The sequence below is a fragment of the Eubalaena glacialis genome, chromosome 9 (genome assembly GCF_028564815.1).
Source record: "Eubalaena glacialis isolate mEubGla1 chromosome 9, mEubGla1.1.hap2.+ XY, whole genome shotgun sequence".
Lineage (NCBI taxonomy): Eukaryota > Metazoa > Chordata > Mammalia > Artiodactyla > Balaenidae > Eubalaena > Eubalaena glacialis.
In genome coordinates this window covers 56,307,811-56,334,564 of record NC_083724.1, presented here as the reverse complement: position 1 = coordinate 56,334,564, position 26,754 = coordinate 56,307,811, and the positions used below count along the sequence as shown (strand labels likewise).

At 35.6% G+C, this 26,754-nt stretch overlaps 1 protein-coding gene across 2 annotated transcripts; it reads right to left on the bottom strand.

The window, feature by feature from the left end:
- Positions 1-1,259: 1,259 nt before the first annotated feature.
- On the bottom strand, positions 1,260-26,738 carry CDC37L1 (cell division cycle 37 like 1, HSP90 cochaperone). Of its 2 annotated transcripts, XM_061201242.1 has the most exons (7): positions 26,448-26,738; positions 20,850-21,131; positions 18,083-18,176; positions 11,313-11,428; positions 10,823-10,945; positions 6,560-6,724; positions 1,260-2,887 (listed from the first exon to the last, which is right to left on the bottom strand). In XM_061201242.1, the coding sequence occupies exons 1-7, from the start codon at positions 26,577-26,579 to the stop codon at positions 2,786-2,788; spliced, it is 1,014 nt and encodes a 337-aa protein (XP_061057225.1). In that variant the 5' UTR covers positions 26,580-26,738; the 3' UTR covers positions 1,260-2,785. The 2 variants fall into 2 exon arrangements, with proteins under 2 accessions (XP_061057225.1, XP_061057226.1); XM_061201243.1 differs by lacking the exon at positions 20,850-21,131.
- Positions 26,739-26,754: the final 16 nt, after the last annotated feature.

Genomic DNA, 26,754 nt, shown 5'->3' with positions numbered 1-26,754 from the left:
ATGAAAAGCCTGGCCCTCAACTGAGACAAGTACATTTCCGTCCCACATCAATTTAAGAACTGAAATACATGACTGACTTTGAGAACAGTAAACTGACATCTTTTTATTTTTCTCTGAAAATACGCCAAGATTAACTTCAGGATCACTTTGCCTAAACCCACAATGTTTTCATCCTGTAAGAGAATCTACTTACTAAACTATATTCATGTTCTTTGGGCACCATCTTAGTTCACTTTTAAAAGGGTAATAGGAATGCCAGGCGGACAGAAGTCCCAATTTTCCTAGAGAGAATTTACAGGAGATTGTGAGCTTTTAGGCAATATTTGAAAGAGCCCACTAATGGTACAAGTGGATGAGAATGTTACTCGTCTCTCTCTCCTAGAGAATAATCTTAAATCAGTATTATTTCTACCACCATTAATAAAATGACACTGAGTTAACAGGGAATAGTGAAAACTATTTTTAAAAAATCTTTTATTGGAAGATTAATTTTATCAAATGAAATAATCTCTGATGGACATTTCGATGTCAAAGATGTTTCACTTATTTGTTTGGACTTTCCATGGTTTGTATAGTTTGGAGAAAATTGTCCAACATGAAATATAAATTATTCCTTTGCTTAGTATACTCTTATTATTTAATAAACAGAAGACAGTTCTCCTAATAGGAGTTAGTTCTTAGTAGTAAAGCAAAATAAAAATAAAAAGGATGTCAATTTATTGTTCTGAGTACTATAGTACTGCTAAATTGTAAGTTATAGTCTTTAAGTGCAAATTATGGCATCAGTCAGTAGTTCCCAAAATAAATCCAATCACTTTCACACTGAAAACATACAACACTTCCCTTTGAAAGTAAAAGAATACACATAGCCAAATTTTAAATAGTTCTTCTGTTTTAGAAAACAAAAGCCAAAAAATCCTTCCGGAATAGTTTACTCAGTTTGTTGATAATGTCTCTCCTTCCAGTCTTCAGTTTTTAATACCTCTAACCTAAGGCAAAATGAAATTCAAAACAATTTTAAAGCTTACAGGCAAATCCTGGGGAAAAGTGAGAAGAATGGAAAGTAATGGTTCAAGTTACATTTCTGTGAAACGGGGGATTTTATTCCTATGTTCATTCTCCATTTGACAGGAAGGAAAAAGCAAGAGCTTGCTCCAAAATAGAAAAAAACAAACAACAACAAAAAAACTTATATAACTAGGTCATTGGTTAAAAAAAAAATTCAGGCTGATGAATACTACCATATAAATTAGTCAAACATTTTATTATAGAGTATGTATTTATATCAAAAGCACAAAAACAGCTTTATTCTTAAAACCAGGAAGATTGTGATGTTACATACGTAGATTCAATAATTCCAGTCCATTTCTATGGGTACTAAGTGCCTTATCACCTCAGATTAGTTAAAACAAGGTGCAAATGAGGCCAAGATAACAGGTCTGATCACCATGTGGGTCCCTTGGCATCATCTGGCTTCTCAAATTGAGACGTGTAGTCCAAATCCCATTTAGTCATCTTCTAAATGTTTGCTACTAGTCTCAATGGGACTGAGCCAAAGACTACATTGGTTTCAAATCAAAGCTCATGTTCCTATAAGTCAGAAGGTTAATCCTCAAATAATAAGGACAGAATAATTAACATTGTCATCTCATTCCAAATAAAATGAATAATCAAATATCCTGGCATATTTAAAGTGAATTATATAGGAAGTAGTAAAGCTCAGAAGCATTCCATGGTAACTAAGCTAAAGAGAGGAATGACAAATGTAGTAAAAGCCATCATTACCAGTAAGGATCACCAAATTCTTAGAAATAAGTAATTAGCTCCAAAAGATTTCTCTTGCCTTTTTAAAAAAGTCTTTGGGCCACATCAGAGTAAAACAAACAATAACCACAATTTTAAAAATCAGATTATTTTTCCCTATTTGTTCTTACAGGCCATTAGTATTCTTTTAAAACTTGCTCCCTGAGAGATCCCAGACTATGTCAAGTAAAGAAATTAAGAGTGAGATTGGAGTTCCTCTCATTAAAAAAAAAATCTGTATTAGCTTTATCACTTTTTATATCACTATATAACCCTAATATTAAAATGTCAACAGGGTAGAATCAACTACTAAGGAATACAGTTCTGAGAATACTTGGGGGTAAATTTAGTATCTATATAAAATTGATATTATAGTCAAGGATTTAACTGATGGTGCCGAAAAAACAAATAATATTATTTTAAGGGGAAAGATTTTGTTTTAATTTGTACCACCCCGCTTATTTAGTAAAGTAGATTATCAACTACTGATTTATTGCTTTTAATATGATGAAACACCAGATTTGACAGCTAAATTAGCAATAGGATACAAGTACATTTTTATCTTTAATCATTTTTGTAGAGTAGGACATGTACATATCCATATAAAAAGACTGTAGCAGATGCCTCCTAGAATCAACCAGTTCTTGTAAACATTGCATTTGTGCAGATTTTCATACTTTGATTCCAAAATTGAGAACAATAAGATTAAAGGCAAATTTAGTAGCTAAAACAACCAAAAAAAAGTCCAGTTTGACTTCTTGCAACATATGGTACCACTCCTCTCTTCAGGAAAAAAAACAAAACAAAAAAACCTAGCAGCACATAAAAAAAATTTTACAAAACGTTTCAGTACTCTTTGTATTCCCTCCCATCAAAAACCAAACAAAAATAAAGTGCAGCACCCATAAAAGTGTCAAGAGAATAGCCAAGTTCTTCCTTTCTTGTAGCAAAATAGCACTTGGCTTCAGCAGTCTTAACCAAATTATACAGTGTCCATCATTTTGGGTTCATCATCATCTTTATGTACCACTGAGTTTAAACTGCAGAGAGCTGTATTGATAGAATACTGAAGATAATCTGGATTCTGAAAAGAAAAAAGAATGAATGAATGATAATCAGTTTTATGCCAGTATATGCAGTTGCATATTCAGTTTTGCATTCTCTATTTCTCTGCAGTATAGCAGAACAGGAAAAAAGATGGACTTTGAAGTCAGACTTGGGTTGAATCCCAAGAAGGTAAAGAAAGAAAAAAATTAAATAGATTATTACCACTTAATCCAAAGAGGTGTGATAAAGAGAGAATGATGTATGTGAAAAATAGAAATGTAATAAACACTACCTTTTTCCTGTTTAACAAAACTGTATAATTTTAATTATTTAATCATATAAGACTATATCTTCCGTATGATTATATGTACATAGCTATTGATAATTTAAAAGATAAACATGGCTTTAAGCCAGCAATGTATTATATGTATTATGAAGATTACTAATTATAACAGTAAATACTAAAATTACAAAAACACTTGAATAAGGAAAAAATCTATTTATTAAGTAAATATTATAGCTATCTTCAGAGTCTATTTTGGTTTCTCAAAGGTTAAAACAAACCCAAGTGAGAAACTGTTAATCTTTTGAAAGGTACTTAGACTCGTATTTAAAAAGTTGAAAACAAAAGAACAGTTTAATTTAGGTTTTGTTTATTTTTTAAACAGAAGAACTCAAAAATATTCTACTTTGTTCATTTCTAAAACTAGGAACAGAAAACCTTATTCAATAAATGCAAAAATAAATCCATTATTATTAAAGCATCATGAATAGAGACATAAGCCCTTAGGACCTAGGACTTCAGGAAATTCTTCCCCAAGAATTCAGTTTTGTCTACTCAGTTGTTCTGAATATCCGCTCGTACTTAGAGTTTTATTATGTATCACCTACTTTCATCTATTTTATTTAATAAACATCAATGAGGAAAATAGTCCACACAGGGCATAGATATCTTAAACCTCCCCATACCAAAGGGAGGCAGGGTTTTCAAAAGGTCTCCTTAATAAAGTACAATACTTTGTGATTCTTTTATTGTAAAAGTCAAAAAGTAAGCCAGAATTTAGTTGGATTATTCTCAATCAGGTTTTTATGAAGGAAGTGACACAAATAACTGACTGAGGTCTGGAACACTAAAATAACTTTGGACCTCAGTTCTAACCCTGCCTCTTCCACTTAGTATAATGCCATCCTCAAAGAGAAAATAATTCATCAAAATTTAATAACATTAAACGCTAGTATACAGGATAAGCCTAAGGTAACTGTTACTTATATCTCTGTCCAAGAGGCCTTGGTTTAGTTCTCTCAAAGCTAAGGATAACGGTATTTGGCTTATTTCACGAGACTGTTGTCAATTAAAAAAAGATTAAAAGCTAAAGTGTTATCCAAATTTAAGTTTTATAAAAAATTATTAATAATCTTGTTACATTATCCCATTCTCCAAAGAAACAGAGTGCTAAGATCTTTTCTGACCATCCAGGCCCAATTCCAAAGGCCTTCAGAATAGAGCTTACAATTACTCTCTATTAAGACTAGGCTCCAGATTTTCATGGAGAATTTTGAGTATTAGAACTGGCTAAAGAGATTCTCTAGAATTCATCTACCCACCTCCTTAAGAACTGAAGACATCATCATGAGGAGACTTAAAAAAACAAAAAGCAATCCATATACCTAACCTAATGTACACTTAAATTCCACTGATTACCCTATATTCTCATCTAGTAACATACTCAACACATTTCTTGTCCCAGAGACCAGTTCTTCCCAAGAGCACACAACTGAGTGTCTTGTCCTATTTCTAGCATATGATTCAACAATAGTCTATGATGTAGGTCAGTGGTCCCCAACCTTTTTGGCACCAGGGACCGGTTTTGTGAAAGACAGTTTTTCCACTGGCCCGGGGTTGGGGGGATGGTTCAGGCGGTAATACAAGCAACGGGGAGCGGCAGATGAAGCTTCGCTTGCCCGCTGCTCACCTCCTGCTATGCGGCCCGGTTCCTAACAGGCCACGGACCGGTACCGGTCAATGGCCCGGGAGTTGAGGACCCCTGATGTAGGAGAATGAATGAGCAATGGAGTAGAACAGAAATCCAGGATTAGCATATTAGCTCCATCACTTACTGTATTGACTTCAGGTAAATTACTTAACCTCCAGGAGCTTCAGTTTATTCACCCATAAAATGAATGAAAATGTGTCACAGCGTTTTTGAGAAGATTAAATGAGACACCATGTAAAAGTGTTTTGCAATTTATAAACTGATATAATAAAAATGGGATGTTATTGTTATGGTAAGCTCTTCTTCCAAATCTCCTCTCAGTTGACAACTTAGTCCCTCAGGTTGTCTCTCATCTTATCCTATCTATCATCTTATCCTTCTCTCAAGTAACAGTGCTTCTATGGATCTAGCTGAAATCTTATCTTTTCCCTCTTACGTTTAGAATCAACATCCTTCAAAAGTCTTTTTTCCTCTGCATTCATTATGTAACACCTTAGTTTTAGGAGGTTTATATGTTGAACTTACAGAGACTTAGTCATAAAATTCCTTTGGAACGACTGCATCCCTATGGGCTATTTCTCACAGAACTGAAGAGAAAATTATCATTTTATTTAAACAGCATTAAGAGGTAATGTGTAGGACAAATTGAGAAGGAATATTGCTTACATGTCTAACTAAGGGTTAACATTACTAATTATTTAAAAATCAGACCTTAATTATTTCTATCCTTGAAAATAATATTTTTGGCTGAGTTGAATATGATCAATTGCTTTCCTTAAATTGTCCCTTTGGCCTACAATACATATAACCAGAATAGTGAAATTATAGATACATAAGGTCAAGATATTGAAAATCTCAATTTCTACCACTCTGAGATTTAAAAATAAATACAGGGCTCTCCTCACATTGCCTTTTGAGTGAGACTTCCCTTTCACTGTGTAGGCAACAGGCTAAACTGGCTAAAGCTGTTCCTAAAATCTTAGGGCCTGAAAATGAGAAAATGAGAGATGACTGGTTCAATTTAAATGCTACTAGAACCAAAATGGGCAGTAACTTTTAATAACTTAAAATTGTAATCCTAAGTAGAATCAGGCAGACCAGTGGTCCAACCTCCTCTTTGACATAAATTCTTTCACACTAGTGACATGGTTTTATCTTATTCTAATAGCAGATTTCCAAGGGGCTCAAAGAGTTGGCCAATATTACCATAAAGAACAGCTTAGCATAAGTTACGTTAATTTGTAGTAAAATGTTACATCTGGTAGGCAACAACAACATTCAAAAAGATAATACTACTAAACTCATGCAACAGATCACCGTGGTTGCTACTTGGACATATGCTTTGAAGCTAATTCATCTCAATAAATTCTTAACAGTATAGTTCTACTTAGAATGAGATGTTCCTCAGGAGCCATCTTGAGAAGTTTATGATTGAGATGATCAATAGGTAACACTTGCCCTTAAGAATGCTTAGGTGGTCCTCATCCCTTCTGTATTTAAAGGAGTGGAATTTGGTATCTCTCTAAATACCTAAGAGATGAACAAGATTTAATGCCAAAACATGGCATGAGATGAAACTCAGAGTTATCTTTTGAGGCAAGAATATTTAAAATGACCACACATATATAATGTATAAGAAGAAAGAGAAGTCCAAAAGAACAAAAATTATGTGAACTAATACATTTATAAAATAAATATTTACTTTTCCAACTTACCTGTGGTAAGGATTCTAATAAACCTATAGATCCAACACCAGAATGGGGAACATTATTCTGAACTGTCATAGGTTGGAAACTTGGTGATTGAGAATAAAGTCTTACTCTTGACTTGAAAGCTTCAAGTTCATTTTTGAATGCTTCAAAATAACCTTCTTCCTCTGCCTAGAAAACACAAAAAATAAAGACTGTGTTTTTCAAGACTTCCAGACCACACAGTAAACTCTAGCAAGCATATATTAGGCCTGAAGTGGAAGAAGTAAAGATGAGGTGAATAATTTAAATGTAGAAACCACCAAGATCTCTGTCAGATTTCTGAAAACTGCCTGTTTTATATGAATATTAACGATTGGTTTGTTCTATTTCCCTCTGCTTCAGCAAAATAAAACAAACTAATAAGAAACAACCCCTCTTTCCACATACACACTAAAAAAATGAAAGAAGGTAGGCTTCCTCTGTATTTCTCTTGATTTATCTATATTCTTGACAGGATCCAAAATAGTCCTTATTTAACCTCTCACGTTCTCCTCTCCTCTTCCCACTGCCAAGCAACAGCCAAGGGATATTCTTTAAACCTTCTAATTCTCTACCAATTAATGAGGGAACACTATTACCTGTTATTAGTAATTCTCTGACCCTAAAATCCCTATTTGTAAAAGCCATGAAAACCAATTAAACTCAACATTCAACTTCGTTATGAAAATATCTTAGTGTTTTAGTTAAGGAAGTACCTTCTTTTCAAGATTATGGAAAGAAAAAAGTACGATGAGTTATGTTGAGGGAAGGGAATTCTCTCCCAAGATGTATATAATACAAGCAAAATTCTTAATGCAAAACATCCTTTTGGCAGTAGCCTCCAATTATAAACGTTTCCTTTGCAGATTAAAAAATGACACAGAGCACATCCTACACAATAGATCATAGAATTTAAGTTCAAGTGGTGGAAGAGATTTTGTCGAAGTCTCATTCCTGAATATCAATGGGCCCATTCGTCTGCAGTGCGATTTTTTTCTTTAATGTAGTTTACGTTGTGTAACTGGATTAAAACCTATGGATTAGTTACTAGCATCAATATCTATACAAATAATGCAGACAATGTTCTGTGCTGCCATTCTATCTTTTTAAGAAGTTAGGAATCATTTCCTTAATTATATTATGGCATTTCACTTTAGTCAATATACGGTACTCGTGTAGACACATGCAATGTTAGCCTTCATATCCAAAAGTAATCCTTCTGAAATGGTTATGTAGCAAACCGTTAAAGGAATCAAGTGACACAACTGCTGACCTTACTTCATGCCTAAGGCCTAGGGATTTAGATCTAGAGAGACTTGATTGATTTTTGTTTTATTAAGCAACCTATGGGTCACTTGCTCAGTTTCTCTATGCTAATTTCCTCATTTGTAAAAAAGAAATAAAAATCCTTATAAAATGTTATGAGGATTTAATGAGTTAATCCATGTAAAGTGCCTAGAATAATACCTGGCACAAAGCAAGCACCTCATGAAAGTTATTCCTTAATTTAAAAAAAAATCATTAAGAACACAGTGTTAAGATCTAAGACTGCAGAGCTGTTCAGTTCTATTTTGTCAAAGTAAATTTCAAAGAATACATACAGTTTGACTATGTTCCATTATCTTACTAAGCACTAGTTCAAACATATCCACTAATGTAAGATGAAAAAGAAAGTATGATTTTTTTTTTTAATGCCTATGTGTCAAGTGAAAATTTAGAGTAGTCATCAGAAGCCTAACTAAAATACCAACTCAATCGTTTACTCATTAACGGCTTCCCTGGTGGTGTAGTGGTTAAGAATCTGCCAGCCAATGCAGGGGACACGGGTTCGAGCCCTGGTCTGGGAAGATCCCACATGCCGTGGAGCAACTAAGCCCGGCTGCCACAACTACAGAGCCTGCGCTCTAGAGCCCGCGAGCCACAACTGCTGAGTCTGTGTGCTGCAACTACTGAAGCCTGTGCACCTAGAGCCTGTGCTCTGCAACAAGAGAAGCCACCGCAATGAGAAGCCCACGCACCGCAACGAAGAGTAGCCCCCGCTCACTGCGACTAGAGAAAGCCCGCGCGCAGCGATGAAGACCCAACGCAGCCAAAAATAAATAAATAAATAAATAAGTTTATTTTTTTTAAAAATTGTTTACTCATTAAAACTACTGTTTTGGGAAAATTTCCTATTTTAACAGTAGAAGTAGAAGGTAGAACTACTGCCACACTAATTTTTTTTTATTTTAAAAATACAATGTTTTTCTCTATTTACAAAAGGAAATATGTTCACTGTAGTATATGAAAAAGAAAATGGAAATCACTTATAATTCTACCACCCAAGTATAATCAAAATTAAACTTTTGGTATATTTCCTTCTAACTTCTAACTGTGTATGCTAAAATGTATCATATATGCAAAAAAGAGCATGTAAAATATTTATGTACAATTTATTGGGCAAAAATCCCACTATGTACCCACAAAAATTAGGAAATAGATCATTACTAGTATCTTAGAGATGAGTTTCAAAGAGCATTCCATCTCTCTCTGAGGTTACCATTATTGTAACTTGTCCTAATCACTCCTTTGCCTCTTCAGTTTTACTGCTTAAAATTTATGTATCCGTCAACAATATATTTAGTTCTGCTTGTTTCTGAACTTTATAAGAAATGTAAAATTTTAAAAATGATACCAGATATATCATTCTGAGACTTGTTTTTTTTGCTTTCTTGTCTTTTATCCATGCCAATGCTGATTAGTATATTACCAAATGAATATACCACAATTTATTCATTCTACTGTTAACAGACATTTGGGTTGTTCCCAGACTTTTTGCTATTATGAACAATTCTATTACGCACATACATGAGTGTCTCTAGGGCAGCAGTTCTCAAACTTTATAGTCGCAGGACTCCCTCATACTCTTGAAAATTATTGAGGAACCTAAAGAGTTCCTGTTTACGTGGGCTATATCTATCAATACTTACGTGTTAGAAATTAAAACAGGAATTAAATAAATATTAACTGAAATATAATAACAAACTCATTACATGTTAACATTTATAACATTTTTTTTAAAAAAAACTATATTTCCAAAACAAACAATTTAGTGAGAAGTTTGGCTTAACAGAAGATAGCTGTATTCACACATCTGTTTCTGTATCAATCTATGCTGTACACTGATGAGAGAATGAGAGTGAAAATGGCAAATAACATCTTAGTATTATTATGAAAATAGTTTTGACTCAGGACTAATGGAAAGGGTCTTGAAAACCCTCAAGTGTCCCTGGACCACACGCTGAGACGTTTTTCTCTAGGGTATATACCTAGGAGAATTTCTGGCTGTAAGCACTTGTCTTATTCAACTTTACAAGGAAATTTTACAAAGTGGTTATACCAATTTATACTCCTACAGTCAGTGCATGTGAATTCTTATTGCTCTACTTCTTGTACAACTTTTAAATTATAGTAATAATTTAAATTAGTAAATTTAGTGAGTGTGAAATGTGATTTAATCTTTCTAGACATACCTATTTTTCTTTAATATAGCTGACATCATCCTGTATATGTAAACATGTATCACTTCTTTTGACTTTATAGCAAAGCATTTTCTCAGATTAAAAATTTTTCATAAATATAATTTTGATGGGGGCTTCCCTGGTGGCGCAGTGGTTGAGAATCTGCCTGCTAATGCAGGGGACACGGGTTCGCGCCCTGGTCTGGGAAGATCCCACATGCCGCGGAGCAACTAGGCCCGTGAGCCACAACTACTGAGCCTACGCGTCTGGAGCCTGTGCTCCACAACAAGAGAGGCCACGATAGTGAGAGGCCCGCACACCGCGATGAAGAGTGGCCCCCGCTTGCCGCAACTACAGAAAGCCCTAGCACAGAAACTAAGACCCAACATAGCAATCAATCAATCAATCAATAAAAAAAAATATATATATATATGTAATTTTGATGGCTGCATAATATTCTGTGTACTACAGGTTTTTTTTTTAACCATTCCTCTAATTTTCCTGAATACATACATTCATGTGAATGGCTCTCAATTTCACATACATGCTGTATAGTATAGCTTCTTATATAGTTCCTTTAAATCTATATTAGCATGAAAACAGCAATATAATTTTTCTTTTCCTTATAAAACCTACAGAATTTAGCCTGTGGCATCCTGGTTGGATGGCTTCCATTGATGTGTATGGACAAAAGAGGTCTCAGCTAAAACCTAACCTTCCCATTTAACAATACCAAATAGCTACTTACTTTGGCTTTCTGGAAAAATAAGCGAAAACATCCTCTTGGATCCACATTACAGTTTTTGGCCATTTCCATAATAAACTGCATTACAACTGCTTGATGTGCTATTTGTTCCATCAGAGCCCCTTTCTGAAAGTAATAGATTAAAATTATAAGAAATATATTTAATATTGTGATTACTATTTGGATTTTTAAAATATGATTTTTAAATAGGTTAAAAAAGAAAAAGGTTTATAGTATCAATACCTGGGAACAAGAGAGGTGAGGGGGCAGGGAGGCAGGGAAAGCACATTGGAAACAAGTTTCCCTATGCTAACTGAAATAACTAAAAAAAATTCCAACAGTAAGCTCAAGTAGATGTGAAAACAAAACAAAACAAAATTATAATTTCATTTAATGACCTTCCTACTTTCATTTAAAGTAATGGAAAAAACAAAACAAAAAAGTAAATCAGAATTCCACTAAGGTTCCCAGAAATTCAAGTTTCACATGATACCTGTTCAGCTTCTAGATGAAAACACCATAAAATAAGATATTTAGCAGTTTCTTCACATACAAGGTATGGATGGTCAGACAAAAATCTCTGACTATCATCCCATCGACTTAACATACCTGTAAAAAAAAGAATTAAACCATGAATGTCAAATACTTTCCTCTTGTAAGCAAAGAAATGGTATTTTAAAATGATTCTCTTGAAAGACAACTCACATTACTATAGCAGTATGTTATGGTAAAAGAGCAAATGAAGAGCAATAATAAAGCAATACCCAGCATATTGGGAATAGCTTTCAAAATTCATAGCAAACTTTATTTCAAATAATGTCAGGCTAAAGTAGGGTGATTGGTTTAAAGCCGTAAGTTCTACATCTGGGGAATGCCCGAAGTCCCAGGCAAATAGAGACTGCTGGTCATTCTAGGCTAAAGTAAGTACAGATAATTTCAGGAGATTCAATATTATTTATTCAGAGAATACAAATTTTTCTGTTAGATGCATAAGAAAGCAAAACCTCAAGAAACTACACTGAGCAAACAAAGACTTAATAAAAGATTCAGAAAAACTACATTTCTTCTAATTTATTAAAATATGTCTAAGATGATATGGTAAAATGTCAACAGCATGGGAAACCAATCCAGTAAGTGTTATAATAGTAAATATACTTTAACCATTTTAGTCATGTTAACCATTTAGTCATGATGACTGTTTATACATAGAAAACAAAATCTTTTTAAAATTAGTTAAGCATATTTGAAAATAGCTGCCATTTTGCTTCAAAATACCAAACCAGTCCAAATACTACTAAAGGTGTACTGTCATCTTTACCCAAATTAGTTAAGAAATTTGGTCAAAAAGTTGATACCACCCAAGTAATTAACAGAACCAGCAAAGTGTTGAGCTTTATTTAGACTCATCCAGCCAAGAAAGTTATTGAGTCATCATGGTAATTTTATAAGGCTATCTCAATAGTTTGGCAATAAATCTTTCCTCTAGACACAAAATGAACTTCTGAAGTTCCACATCAGAACACAAGTAAAAACAAAACTGAGGACAAATGTCTTACTGAGAAATACACAGCAACACATGGAAATTAATTAAAAATAATGATTTTTTCCTCATTTAAAAAATTGGAAAAAAGCATTTTAGCATTTTTCATAAAGAGTTTTACAAGCTTTATAGAGTTATTTCCCCAACACTTTGGATACAGTGACTAGGTCATTTTAAATTCTGAGAAACAATGATTATTTAAGTTACTTTAAACTACTTCTCAAATTATATAGTTAAAGAATCTAATTAATAATTTCTGTGGGTCAGATCTAAAGAAAGCATAATCCTATTTCTTATACCTGAAGCCATAAAATAAATCCTATAAAGCAATTTTGCCTTAGCTTTGTTACACTTCTGAAGAGGGAATATTTTCAACTCTATCAACCATTCAGAGAGATCACTGCTTCTCCGTTTACTTCTCCATGGGCAGCATTGTGACTTACTCAGGCACCAAATTCCTATCCATTCTGGTTTCTTTTGCAGGAAAGATAATATACGAAAGGGTTAGTGACACTTGTAGGAGCCATGAAGAAGGGTGTCACTAAACGTTAAAGGTTTTAAACTATCTACTTAATAACTGAGACAAAATTAACACTTGAGGATGACCATAGCTTTTCTTTACCTGAAAAATAATTGTCAATACTTGATTTCAAAAATGCATACTAAATTATTATGAAATTGAGAAGTTACGTTACAGGTAGTCCATTAAGACATCTGTGGGAAGAGTGTGGAATTTTATGAACAAAATATATCAAGAGAATCAATGGCTTAGTGGAACAGAACATACCTGAAAGTACACATATTACTTTGGAATTTATAAAGAAACTTAAAATCAAATGGAGAGTAACACAATCTAGCATGATGACTCTAGGACTAAACTGCCTAGGTTCAAGTATTGGCCTTACCACACCTTGGGCAAGTTCTATTATACCTCTATGCCTACATTTCCCCATGTGTAAAAGAGGGCTAAAAATAGCATCTAACTCATAGGATTTTTGTGAGGACTAAAGGAGTTAATACATATAAAGCACTTAAAACAGTACCTGACAGAAAGTAAACACTTGATAAATACTAGGTATTATTAACACAATATGAACAATTCATTCATTCATCCATCAAATATTAAGCTAATCTTTTGGTTAAGGATAATCTAGTCATTTAAACTAGCCAATCAACTTCTCAATGCTTGAAAAACCTTACTTTGACAAATTAAAATATTTTAATTATGTATCTTCGCCCATATATTTTTTTCTGGTGAACATCTAAATCCCAATCCACCCTTTAGCTCTCAATATTCCACCTGATTCCTAAAATGGTCCCCAAATACACATCATTATTTATTTCCCTTTCCTTTTTGCATTATACTGATAGAATGATAGATTTCAATCCTTTGAATTATACTAAGTATTTTAATTCTCAATGTACCAAAAACCTCCCAACTAGGTTGTGAATTTCTTAATGAATGATATATGACCTATTTTTCAATATATCCTGAGCTCCAGATCTCCTGTATTGCCAATCACCTACCACCAGACAGCTATTTCTACCTACATGCCTGCACATAAACTCATCTTATTGAAACCAAACCCATTCTTCTCTCCCTGCCCATCTACATTGCTTCCTAGGTTCCATGTAACCCAATCAGGCATTTCAGAGATTTTTCTGACATTTCCATTCCTCCCACATCAAACTTATCGCTAAGTCCTGTGGTTATGCTATTGCAATCTGTTAATATGGTGAATCACATTAATGAGTCTTCTAATGTTAAGCCATCCTTGAATTCTTAGGATAAACCCTTTAAAAATATTTCTTTTTCAGATTATAAAAATAAAGTATATTCATTGTGAAGAATTTGAAAAATCCAGAAAATAAAACTACCTGCAATGCTTACAAGAGATAATCAATGTTAACATTCTGATGTATTTTCCTCTGGCTTATTTTTTAATGACTTTTAGAGAAACAAAATTAGAATCATATCATACATATTAATTTCCTACTCATTTCACTTCACATTCTGTTCTAAGAGTACTTTTATTAAATGTTTTTCAAAAATAGGATACTGATGTGTTTTTGAAAAGCAATATATAAGTGATTACATTGAAGAGACTGAATATCCACCTACAGCACAACTGATTCTAACATAGTATCTATGCAAATATTTACAGCTTTTAACAAAATCTCCAGTGGCAACATCCTACACAGATTCAAAAACATGCTGAATCACAGCTAACTTTGGTTGGAAGTGAACAGATGATGTGCCATGAAAAACTGTTAGATCATCAAAAATCAGCTCTGATCATCATAAAGACAGTGATGTCAAAGATGCATATGACTTTGAAGAAAACTGTTCTGTGAAGTTTAAAAGAAAACAGACTTTATTTCTAAATTGGTATTTTATATTTATAAAACATGAATTAACTAAATTAATAAGTAAACATAAATATGGGGGAAAAAATCAATACTTCACAATATTCCATGACATGGTTGTACCATTAATCATTAGATGGTAAATTCCATCTAATTACAAGGGGTAATAAAAGCAATATAAGAAAGTCAAAAAATATCAAAAAATACCATAAGGGAAAGTTAGGAGGAAGTCTGAAGAATATACGTACGCATGAGACCACAAAGAAGTACGGTGTCAAGCCTTTGCAGCCCTTCACAACCTCCCATGTTCTAGGCAGAGTCTTCCAAGAGTCTGGAATGCAAACCAAGTTTGGAAAGCCTCCAGCTAGAAGCTCTAATCACAGCTGCTGTTCCAAATGTGTTTACTTCAAAGGATTATATCAATGTAGTCTTTATTCTGACAAATGCCTTTTTTTCCTTTATTACCACAAGCCCACAACTCCAGAAACATTTGCTTCCACCCAGGTGGGACAATATTAAACTTTCACTGTCTTGCCTCAGGTCTCTCCATCAACTCTGTGCCATAATTTAGTCCCCAGAGACTTTGACTATCTCATCATCCCACATGACTGCAAACTGGTCTACTGCACTCTGATGGAACTTGGTGAGCAAGGAGGAGCAGGTATCCCATTTGTCTCGGTACAATACAAACAAACGTGCCAAAAAGTGGGAAATAAAAACACAGGAAAATTTTGGGAGCCTACTACCTTAGTAACATTTCTGGGGATCCAATGGGCTGCGGCAAGTAGGATATCTTGCCCAAAGTGAAAAGTCAAGTGTATTTCCACTAAGAAACAGGCACAATGTGAACCTGGGAATGGCTATCAGGTCTGGTTGGCTTTGAAGACAGTAAGGCACTGGTTAGCATTACAGGATGAGACACGGAAGCCCACTCATGCAATGGCAAAACAACTGTTTATTAGTCACATATTTCCCCACCATCTGATTGTTTGTACAATATTTTATAAACTAAGGAGTCATGGTGGTAGATTTGAGATTATGCAGAAATTCAACAGCATGGGATCTCTTCATCAAGGGTATTCCAGGTTAGCCACTGAATACCTAATTTACCAGTAGCAGAAACCAGTTCTGAAACCTCAATATTGGAGAGGCCAGCCAACCATCAAGCTGGAAGGACCAGCCAACCATCAAGTAATAGGTTGATAATCTTGGTCCCGTTTCATTTTGGAGGGACCAGTGGTTCCTCACTTGAACAAGACCATTTGAGATCTGGTATTGCCCTCCCTCTTTGCCATGCTTCTACCAGTAATGCATCTGTGGTCTTACTAAATGAGATGTTCCCCATACCACATTATTTCTTGACCCCAAAACTCAATTTACAGCAAAAGAAATGAAGACAACAGGCTCATGAAATTCACTGGTCTTATGAACATTACTACACAGAAGCAGTAGGTTTTATAGAATAGTGAAATGTTTTATTGAAGACCCACATAATTATAGTGCCAGGTGGGTTACTACACCTAGTGAGGTAGGGATATTTTCCCAAATAAAATTCCTTCTGACCACAGCACTCAGTTTATAGCAAAAGCGAGGGAACTATTTTACATGCACTAGGTTTCCCATGGTTCCAAAGCAACTAGCCTACAGAATGAGAGCTGTGTGAAAGCACCTTGAGGTATGCTATTCTACCAGATGCATCATGCTCTGAAAGAGCAATCAGTACATGGTACTCCTTTTCCTACAGAACACGCAGGCCTGGGAAGTAAGGACTGTAGGTGGGAGCTGCAACTCACATTATCACAACTAAGATTCAGTCACAAAATTTTTGCTTTTTATTCTTATAATTCAGGGCTCCGCTTATTTAAAGATTTTAATATCTACCCAAGGGATGACTGTATATCCATTTTTTCTATTATAAATAATACTGGAATGATAATATTTGCAAAAATAAACTTCACTTACTTCTTCAGACACTATTCTTGAATTAAACAGAATACATAACTTATTTCACTTTTTAAAAATAAAAAGTATGAGGGCTTCCCTGGTGGCGCAGTGGTTAAGAATCTGCCTGCCAATGCAGGGGACACAGGTTCAAGCCCTAGTCCAGGAAGATCCCACATGCCATGGAGCAACTAAGCCCGTGCGCCACAACTACTGAGCCTGTGCTCTAGAGCCCGCTCGCCACAACTACTGAAGACCGTGCACCTAGAGCCCATGCTCCTCAACAAGAGAAGCCACTGCAATGTGAAGCCCGCACACCGCAACGAAGAGTAGCCCCCGCTCGCCACAACTAGAGAAAGCCCGCGTGCAGCAACGAAGACCCAACATAGCCAAAAATAAATAAAATAAATAAATTTATTTAAAAATAAATAAATATATAAAAAGTATGAGAAAAATTAATAAATTTTATGAATAAACTTTATGAAATAATTCTATGAATAAACTGCAAAAAAAGGAAAAAAATCTAAAGTAGTATCCGTTGTACTGACATAAGGATGAATTAAATTCTAAATACTTTGGGAGAGAAACACCAATAGGAAAAAGGTCTCAAAATGTCATTTAAAAAGCTTATTAACATACTCCAAATAAAAACTATGTTTACTAAATTGACGCATATATACTTCCCAGTAGCATTTTCACTCCAGCAGTATTGTCACTGCTTATAATTCTTAGAACATAGCATACTGTTTCCCGACTCTGCCTTTGGACATGCTGTTGCCTTGCCTCCCTTATCTACATGGAGAACTCTTACATGTTCCTTACAATCTAACTCAGATGTTATCTCCTCTGGGAAGCCTTCACTTAAATCAACCCCCATCCCACTGCTTTTCCCCAATAAAGAAAACTATTTTTCAGTTCTTTGTATATGTATTTCTATTACTTATTATTTATTATAAATTATATTCTATTACTTATTATTTATCTGAATAACAGTTGAAGGATCTGCATAAATTGTATAGCGTCATATCCAAAACCTGAAAAAAATGAATGCTAATCTTACAACCATAAAATAATCAGATACAAAGGAAGCAAAGATGAAAAAAGACAAAAGCAAAGACTAGTTGGGAAATGGAAAGAGTCTAGGTAGTAAAGAAGACCATGTTTTAGAGGGTAGGATTATATAATAATAGATTGAATTTTGCTTCTCTTCACAATTCAGTTTACTCTGTCACTCTATTTTTTTACGACCAAAAAAAAGTCTAAAACAAGAGCTATACAACTGTGCCAGAAGCAGCTATGCAACTGGAGTTTGTCACTTGTCTTCTTTTTGGTCCCCATTTTATAAATCCACCTTTTGTACACATATTTATGATACCAAACATTACAAAAGAAGGAAACTCAAGTAGTAGACTTACCAAAATGTCTGATTTTCTGCTCATGTTTCTGCATAAATGATTTTGATTTATCTTCATCTTCTGTTTCTTCTCTTTTATCTTGATTAATAAAACTCTAAGAAAAAAATTTTGAAGTTAAAATCAGATTTTATATTCTAATTGGATTTTCTTTCTCAGTTATTGAATGCCTAGCAATCCTTCTTATAGACACTATAAAAAGGTGATGTAGTAAACTCATATTACATCATTAAATTCATCTGTAAAACTCTATTAAAAATTAAAATTTTCTTCTAATGAAGTTTCATTAGTCTTATTTAAAGTGATATATACGTAGAAAATTATACAATTATTTTAGAAATCAACACAGAAAAACAACTGAATTAACCTTTCTGTAAAACTGAATTTCCCTATCAAAGGCAGGTATAGAAAGATCCTTTACATGCGTAATTTATGTTTTGCATTATTCATTTCCATTAAATGTTTGTAACTCTACTGTAATCTTTGGAGTTCTTGCTGGAAACAAACTCAGAAATTCAAAGCATATAGAGTATATTTACAACAAAATTTTTGGTAAGACATAAACCTAAAACAGACCTTTGCTGTAAACTTTTCTTAGGAGAGGCTAAACAGTTTGATTCTGAAATCAAGTACAAATTTCTATTAAGGAAGTGCTTCTTTTCAGTTAAATAAGTCATAAAACAGACGAAGATAAAGTTTTTATCTGGCCAGAAAAACTGGCAGAACAATTTCTCAGAACATTATGTGATCACGTTTAAACCTTGAGATCATCACTGCCAAAAATGAAAATTGAAAACTAGCTCTCTGCCAGTTTACAATCAGGAAACACACAAGTTTATATATTTCAAAATAAAAGCATTTTTTTCCTTTATATATTCTCCATCTAGACCAGCACTGTCCAATAGAAATATAATCCAAGCCACAAATGTAATTTAAAGTTTCCTATCAGCCACATTAAAAAGCAAAAGAAACAGATGAAATTAATAACATATCTATTTAACCCAACATATCTAACATATTATCATTTCAACATGTAAGCAACACAAAAAAATTATTAATGGAATATTTTACTTTTTTTGGTACTAAGCCATCGGAATCTGGCGTGTATTTTACACTTACAGCACATCTCAATTCGGACTAGCCACATTTCAAGTGCTCAATAGCACACGTGGCTAGTGGCTATCAAGTTGGACAGCGCAGATCTAGACCAGTCCTCTCAAGTCTCAAGCTCCCAGACAAAATCAATGTACGATTTTGAGCAAATGACTGGAACATAAAGATAGTCCTAATTAATTTGTGGTATAAATGTAGGCTATGTTAGATCCAACTTTAAAAAAAAACAATTAAAAGAAGAGACAAAAATATTTTCTTTGTGACCACTGTGTTAACAGAAGAGACATTAACTTTATAAACGAAGAAACATTGTTTTGACAATTCCCTCTGGAATAAAAAAATTATTTTAAATAGTTTTGGGGTATAAATGCAAACCAGAAATAAAGTAATACTTAAGGTGACACATCCCTTAGAACAATATATACAGATAGCGAATCATTCAGTTAAAGAATTATTCTGTTGAGGAGAAAGAAAAATATATAAATATAAATTAGTACAATCACAGAAAAAGTCTAGAAAGATATGACTCATTGTTAACAGTGGGCATCTCGGGGAAATGGAAATGAAGGAAGCCTTTCAATTCTACTTTACAGGTTTATGTTTTTGTTTTTTACAAGAATCATGTTGTACTCTTACAATTTATCTCCATTAAAGAAAGAAGTACTGATAGGGCTAGTGGTACTAGACATTTACCTGTGTGTATTACTTATTGCTGTAGCAGGACTAGACCTAGTCCAGGGGAAGGAAATTAAAGGTGCTTGGGGGGGAGTGTTGAGAGTGGATGCCAGAGCAGAAACAAGTAGTGTTACACACCACGTCTAGAGAATAATGACGGTTAAAGATAAACTGAATGCGGACTTAGACAAGAATGAGCAGTCCATACCTGAGTCTTGAGAGTTAAGTTTAGTACAAATAGAAAGAGTACTACTTTAGACATTAGATGAAAATGACTTTATTTCATTGCCCACTTCTTTTTCAGATACAAAAGTCAAAGAATAAGGCCTATGTATGTAATCCAGTGAGAAACAGAAGACTGCTCTTAATAAACCACTAACTTGGCATAAGTATTTTACTACTCCTTTCAGCAATAATGCTTGTAACACTAAGACCAGATTACTATCTGAGGTTTACTAAACACATACTGGTAAATAACAGTGAGAGACTTTATTTGATAAAACCAGTAACTATACATTAGTGTTACAAAATTGAAAGCAAGCTGATAAGCATAGCAACATCAGAAAGCACTGGTAACATCTGAGCTTTACCACATACCAGGCCCCACGCTATCTGCTTTTAAGATGTTACCTTATTTAGTTTTCATACCCACTCTTTACAGTTGATGAAACTGAGCCTTAGAGAAGTGACTTGCCCAAGGTCACAAAGCCAGCCTGTGACAAAGTTGAGATTTGAGGCAGTCTGACTCCAGAACCCATGCTTATATTCAGTGTGCTATGCTGTAGCCATATAACTGGATTAAGGACTACCCACATTAGACACTACTGGGGATAACACATTTCTGTTAACAATCACTTTTCCTAAACTGTCAACATTGAATACTGTTTACAGGATTCTGTTGCTTTGTTAAGATATGCACAACTGGTTTGTACAAACACTTCAGTCTTTCCTTCTTTCATTATGGTCCAATAAAAGAGAGTACCTTATTAAAAACATCCTTGCTAATGGCATCCATGTTCCACAGACACATTCTCTCTCTTTGTACTAGAGCCTCTTCTTTCTGCCGCCATTCTTCTTCCCGTTGCCTCAGTTCTGATACTGCTGTTTGTGCTTTGGCATGTTCCTGATCCAAGGACTCAGAGTTATGCAGTGCTAAGCTACCAAGTTTCTGCTGAGCTTCAGCGAGATTCCATTTGCACGCCACAGAGCTCTTCACAAACTCTTTCTGCTTTTGGCAAGCCATTTCAATTCCATGGCTATACATCTGGATTAAAAAACAAAACAAAACAGTATTTTTAAGAAATGAAGAAGGCAGCAGAACAGGTATGTTTATGTAGCACAGTTCAAATTTCTATTAGTCAAGGATTTCTGTACAATGTTTTTGGTACATAGGTATCCAGCCTTCTGTGTTTGCAGTTAAGAGTTTTATATTATAGACCTTGTTTCATCAACTAGACTCTAAGCTTCTTTGTTAATTTGTGCCTCTCCCCTGACAACTAACAGCAACAAAAAGCCTGGCAACTAGCACAGTGTCCTGCATACAGCGGGGCCTCAACAAACATTTGATTTATAGTCTTCATAATCCTGAAACAGAATAATGAGAACAAAAGCTTAAATCTAGTTCATCACCTTATCACTCAACATGCTGAAAGGCAGACCTTTATAGAGTTTTGCTTTGCAAGTTCTTCACTCAAAGAACCTTTTATTTAGAAGTTATCACTTCTTGGTTTCTATTTTCTTTCTGTATTATCCCAATCCTTGGTAATCTGAGTTGTTATTATTGGAAATTTCTATTTAAAACTGACTACATCAGATAGATAACCTTTAACTTAATCCTAATCAAAACAGACAAAGTTGTTTAAAAAAAAAAAAGTCACTGGTCCACCCTGGTGACTGTTTTTTTTTTTAACATCTTTACTGGAGTATAATTGCTTTACAATGCTGTGTTAGTTTCTGCTTTATAACAAAGTGAATCAGTTATACATATACATATGTCCCCATATCTCTTCCCACTTGCGTCTCCCTCCCTCCCACCCCTCTAGGTGGTCACAAAGCACTGAGCTGATCTCCCTGTGCTATGCGGCTGCTTCCCACTAGCTAGCTATTTTACGTTTGGTAGTGTATATATGTCCATGCCACTCTCTCACTTTGTCCCAGCTTACCCTTCCCCCTCCCCGTATCCTCAAGTCCATTCTCTACTAGGTCTGCGTCTTTATTCCCATCTTGCCCCTAGGTTCTTCATGACTTTTTTTTTTTAAGATTCCATATATATGTGTTAGCATACGGTATTTGTTTTTCTCTTTCTGACTTACTTCACTCTGTATGACAGACTCTAGGTCCATCCACCTCACTACAAATACCTCAATTTCATTTCTTTTTATGGCTGAGTAATATTCCATTGTATATATGTGCCACATCTTCTTTATCCATTCATCTGTTGATGGACACTTAGGTTGCTTCCATGTCCTGGCTATTGTAAATAGAGCTGCAATGAACATTTTGGTACATGACTCTTTTTGAATTATGGTTTTCTCAGGGTATACGCCCAGTAGTGGGATTGCTGGGTCGTATGGTAGTTCTATTTGTAGTTTTTTAAGGAACCTCCATACTGTTCTCCATAGTGGCTGTATCAATTTACATTCCCACCAACAGTGCAAGAGGGTTCCCTTTTCTCCACACCCTCCAGCATTTATTGTTTGTAGATTTTTTGATGATGGCCATTCTGACCGTGTGAGATGATATCTCATTGTAGTTTTGATTTGCATTTCTCTAATGATTAATGATGTTGAGCATTCTTTCATGTGTTTGTTGGCAATCTGTATATCTTCTTTGGAGAAACGTCTATTTAGGTCTTCTGCCCATTTTTGGATTGGGTTGTTTGTTTTTTTGATATTGAGCTGCATGAGCGGCTTGTAAATTTTGGAGATTAATCCTTTGTCAGTTGCTTCATTTGCAAATATTTTCTCCCATTCTGAGGGTTGTCTTTTGGTCTTGTTTGTGTTTTCCTTTGCTGTGCAAAAGCTTCTAAGTTTCATTAGGTGGTGACTCTGTTCTACTAAGAAGCAACAGTAATTAGTTTTAACATTTATTTTAAAAAAATTTTTAAATAAACTTATTTTATTTATTTATTTTTGGCTGCATTGGGTCTTCGTTGCTGCGTGCAGGCTTTCTCTAGTTGCGGCAAGCGGGGGCTACTCTTTGTTGCGGTGCGCGGGCTTCTCATTGCGGTGGCTTCTCTTATTGCAGAGCACGGGCTCTGGGCACACAGGCTTCAGTAGTTGTGGCACACAGGCTTAGTTGCTCCGTGGCATGTGGGATCTTCCCGGACCAGGGATCGAACCTGTGTCCCCTGCATTGGCAGGTGGATTCTTAACCACTGTGCCACCAGGGAAGCCCACTTTTAACATTTATTGAACCACCACGTGTGGTGGATCGTGATGGATGTTTAATTCCTTATATTCCTCAGTTCTATCAAACAAAAGCTAAAGGCACATTCTTTATGATTTCTTAGCCAAAATGTAGATCAATTTCAAACTAGGTATTCAGAATAATTTTACTCCAATCTATTCCCTTATCTGCATCACTATTCAAGCCCTTGTAATTTCACACTTTAATTATATAAATACAGCCTTTCTCATTTCAAGCCATTCTCTACTCTTCTAGACTTGGAGTGATTTCTCCAAGAAACAAATATGATAATTTTACTCATTCTCAGAGTCTTGGGATAAAGCGCAAACTCTGTGGCATGGCATGGTCCCTCATGATCTCACTTCCTACTATCTCTCTAGACTCAGTCCTAGTCACTCTTCTACTTGTTTGCTTATTCTTTACATCCCCTTCCCACTCCCCCACCCCATTCAATGTGGCAACTCCCCCATCCCTAAACCTCCTATCTCCATCCCAGATTCCAGCATCATGTCCCTTCCCTCTTACCCTGTCCCTCTCCACCCAAGTTATGCATATTTCTACAGTGGTGTTTTCACACAATACTGTGCTTATTTGTTTAACTATCAGCTTCTTGAGGGGCTAGAATGCAATAAATCTTAGATGAATAAACGACTCTTGACTTCTTGGAACAGACTAGTGGTGGTAAGGAATTCTAAGGCAAGTAGCATGCAAGGTTCCTTTTTTAGCTAAGTCTTCAGGCAAACTTAGATTTCTATTGGAGGGAATGTGGACACTTGCTATTCAGATGTTTTACTTGTTTAGCAGGTTTGGAGCCCAGATACCACTTGGTCCTAACTAACCAAGTAAGGTATTTATTTTTACTTTTTGCTACCTTAGAATAGGGTTAAGAATAACTGCAGACTAGCTATGCTTAAGAAGGCACTAGGAAAAGGAGAAAAATGACGCTATAAAATTTATTTTGTAAGAAAAGACAAAGAAATACTAAGAAAGGTAAGGACAAATGGAAATATCCTGCATTGTCAAATTATGCGGGAGCAAATTCTCAAATCACCTCTCAAATCAAACATAGAAATCTTATTTCTAAGTTCTAAAAATGATTTATGTTTATATTCTTCTGCACAGACTACACAGACTATGTTTGGGCATTTGAGTAAACTATCCAACGTGTATTGAGATGATTGATTATATTTTAATAAACAAAGATTTGAAAAAGGAACTGTTAGCATTAAGGTCTACTAATGTAACTTTACATAAAAAAAAATTCCCAAACAGGATCTCTAAGTTCCAAACTGCATTTAATTGGATCTCAGAACTATACATCACATATGACATTAATATAGCTAGGTTCCCTATATTTGGTAAAATTACACCAAGGCTGTTTTTATAAAGATTATAAAATGTTTATAAACTGAATTAAATATTTTATTCTTTCCAAATATTCCAAAAGAAAAACTTAAGTTCTAAAACTTAAATCCAGCAAGACAAGTAAGTAGGTTTGTTATAAACACATGAACTAACTTAGGATTAGAAATCATTTTGCAAATCTTAGTACCATTCAAAGTTAGTTTCAGCCAAATAAAATTTTACATTACATCACAGGATGGGCAGTACAGTAGGTGGGAAAAAACACTGTACTAGGTGTCAGAAGTGGATTCTAGTTTTAATTCTGCCACTGCCTAGCTACATGGCCTCAGGGAAATCACTTTTAATGTAGGATTTAAGCCTAATCATTTCTAAAATTCCTTTCAGCTAAATAAGCTTATAAGTTAATATACAGCTATTTTTAAAATTCAGTTTCTCTTAGGTTACTCTTTAGATTCAACCACAATGCAGTGAAATTCTTGAGACCTTTCTATCCTCTCTATACTCCTTCAAAACTGACAATGGCAGCTGCTGTTCATTCTTTTTCTATCTCTGTAACACATTCATTATGTGCTTATATAACACATTTTGTATATAAAGATGACACCAGTGATCCATAATTAGTGGGTGACTACCAACCTATCAACTCTCATTCTGTCCTCCTAAAAAAATGTCTTGTACTTTCCCAGTGACTGGCTGGCCGAAGTACAGTCTGTGGTTATGAAACAGCATTTTTCTCTGTGCAGCCAACCAACCCTGTGAGCTGGGCATAGGATCGATGACCCTACACTTATTGGCAAACAATTTAAATCACTCATTTTCATTAACAGATAGAAAGATGAGTCTAGAGAAAAACTGTTTTAATTCAGTTAAGCCCTGGGGGACCCCATTTTGCAAGAAGCCTAGAAGGCAAATACCTATAATCCATTTCATTGAACATATTAGTGTTTAGTCCGTGATCCTGAAATATACTTCGAAAACACTCAGGTTAGGAGAAAAACCGGGACAAAGTGATATGAGTACCTAAGCACTCCCTAAGATAGGACCAAGAAAATCCTAAGTGGCAGTATATCACATTTGGATAAGTTTCAGAGGAAAGAAGGCTGGGCTGAAAACCACAAGCAGCGGCAGGAATCTGAGGAAGAAGTCTGAAGGAAAAGGCAAACGTGTGCCTATATATTTTTACTGAAGAACGGTGTGAAGCAAAACTAAAATCAGAAACGTAAGGGGAAAATGGTCACGCGAAAGGGCGAGATTTACGCCAGCATCAATAGCAAGGTTTACAGAATTTGCTCAGATGTCAAAAATCAGTGAAATATACTGGATCTGAAATCTTTATGTCAGGAGCTCAGTGAATTATTGAAATACAACCATTCACCGTTCCCATCAACTGTGCACAAATATTAGTGCCTTCAAAAGAATAAAGTGCTCGGATAAGAGCAGGCACAAGAGGACAAAGGGTCAATGTTATAGAATGAGCTGTCCCAAATCTGGGTGCCGTCAGAAGAGGGGTGGAGGGGAGAAACTTCTTCCAAGAGTGAGGAATTAGCCAAGGTGAAAAGGTGTGCGTGGAGGTGAAGGTTGGGGCTATATGGCCAGCCCCTCCTCGAAGATCTCAGTAGATGCTACAAAGTGATGGGATGGCTTCAGGCTCCCGACGCCCGAGGTTGGGGGTCGGGAGTCGGGGGCGGGGGAAGGGGGAGGTGGGGGCTCAGAACAGGGCACAGAAGAGGGTCGCAGAGACAGAGGGCTCTGGGGGCCTGGTGACGGCTCCTCCCCATCCCCCGGCAGAACACGGGCCCCTTCTCACCTGGGTGCCGCCTCCCGGCAGCTGCGGGTAGCGAGGAGAACCGGGGGACACGTCCAAGTCACTCTCTTCCTCAGCCTCACCTTCTGCCCGAGGGAGGCTCCAAGGTCCTGGCGGCGGCCACGGCTGCTCCATGTCCGGCTGCCCCCGGCCCTACAATCCCCACTGCCAACAGACTTGGCGTGAGCTGAACCTACTGCGCGGAGCCAGCCGCCCCAGCCGGCTGGGGCCGTTACCCAGAATCCCTCTGCCGGCCGCGACGGCGACGCAAGCCCCGCGCCAGCCTGTGCCGCGCCACCGGCGGACGGCG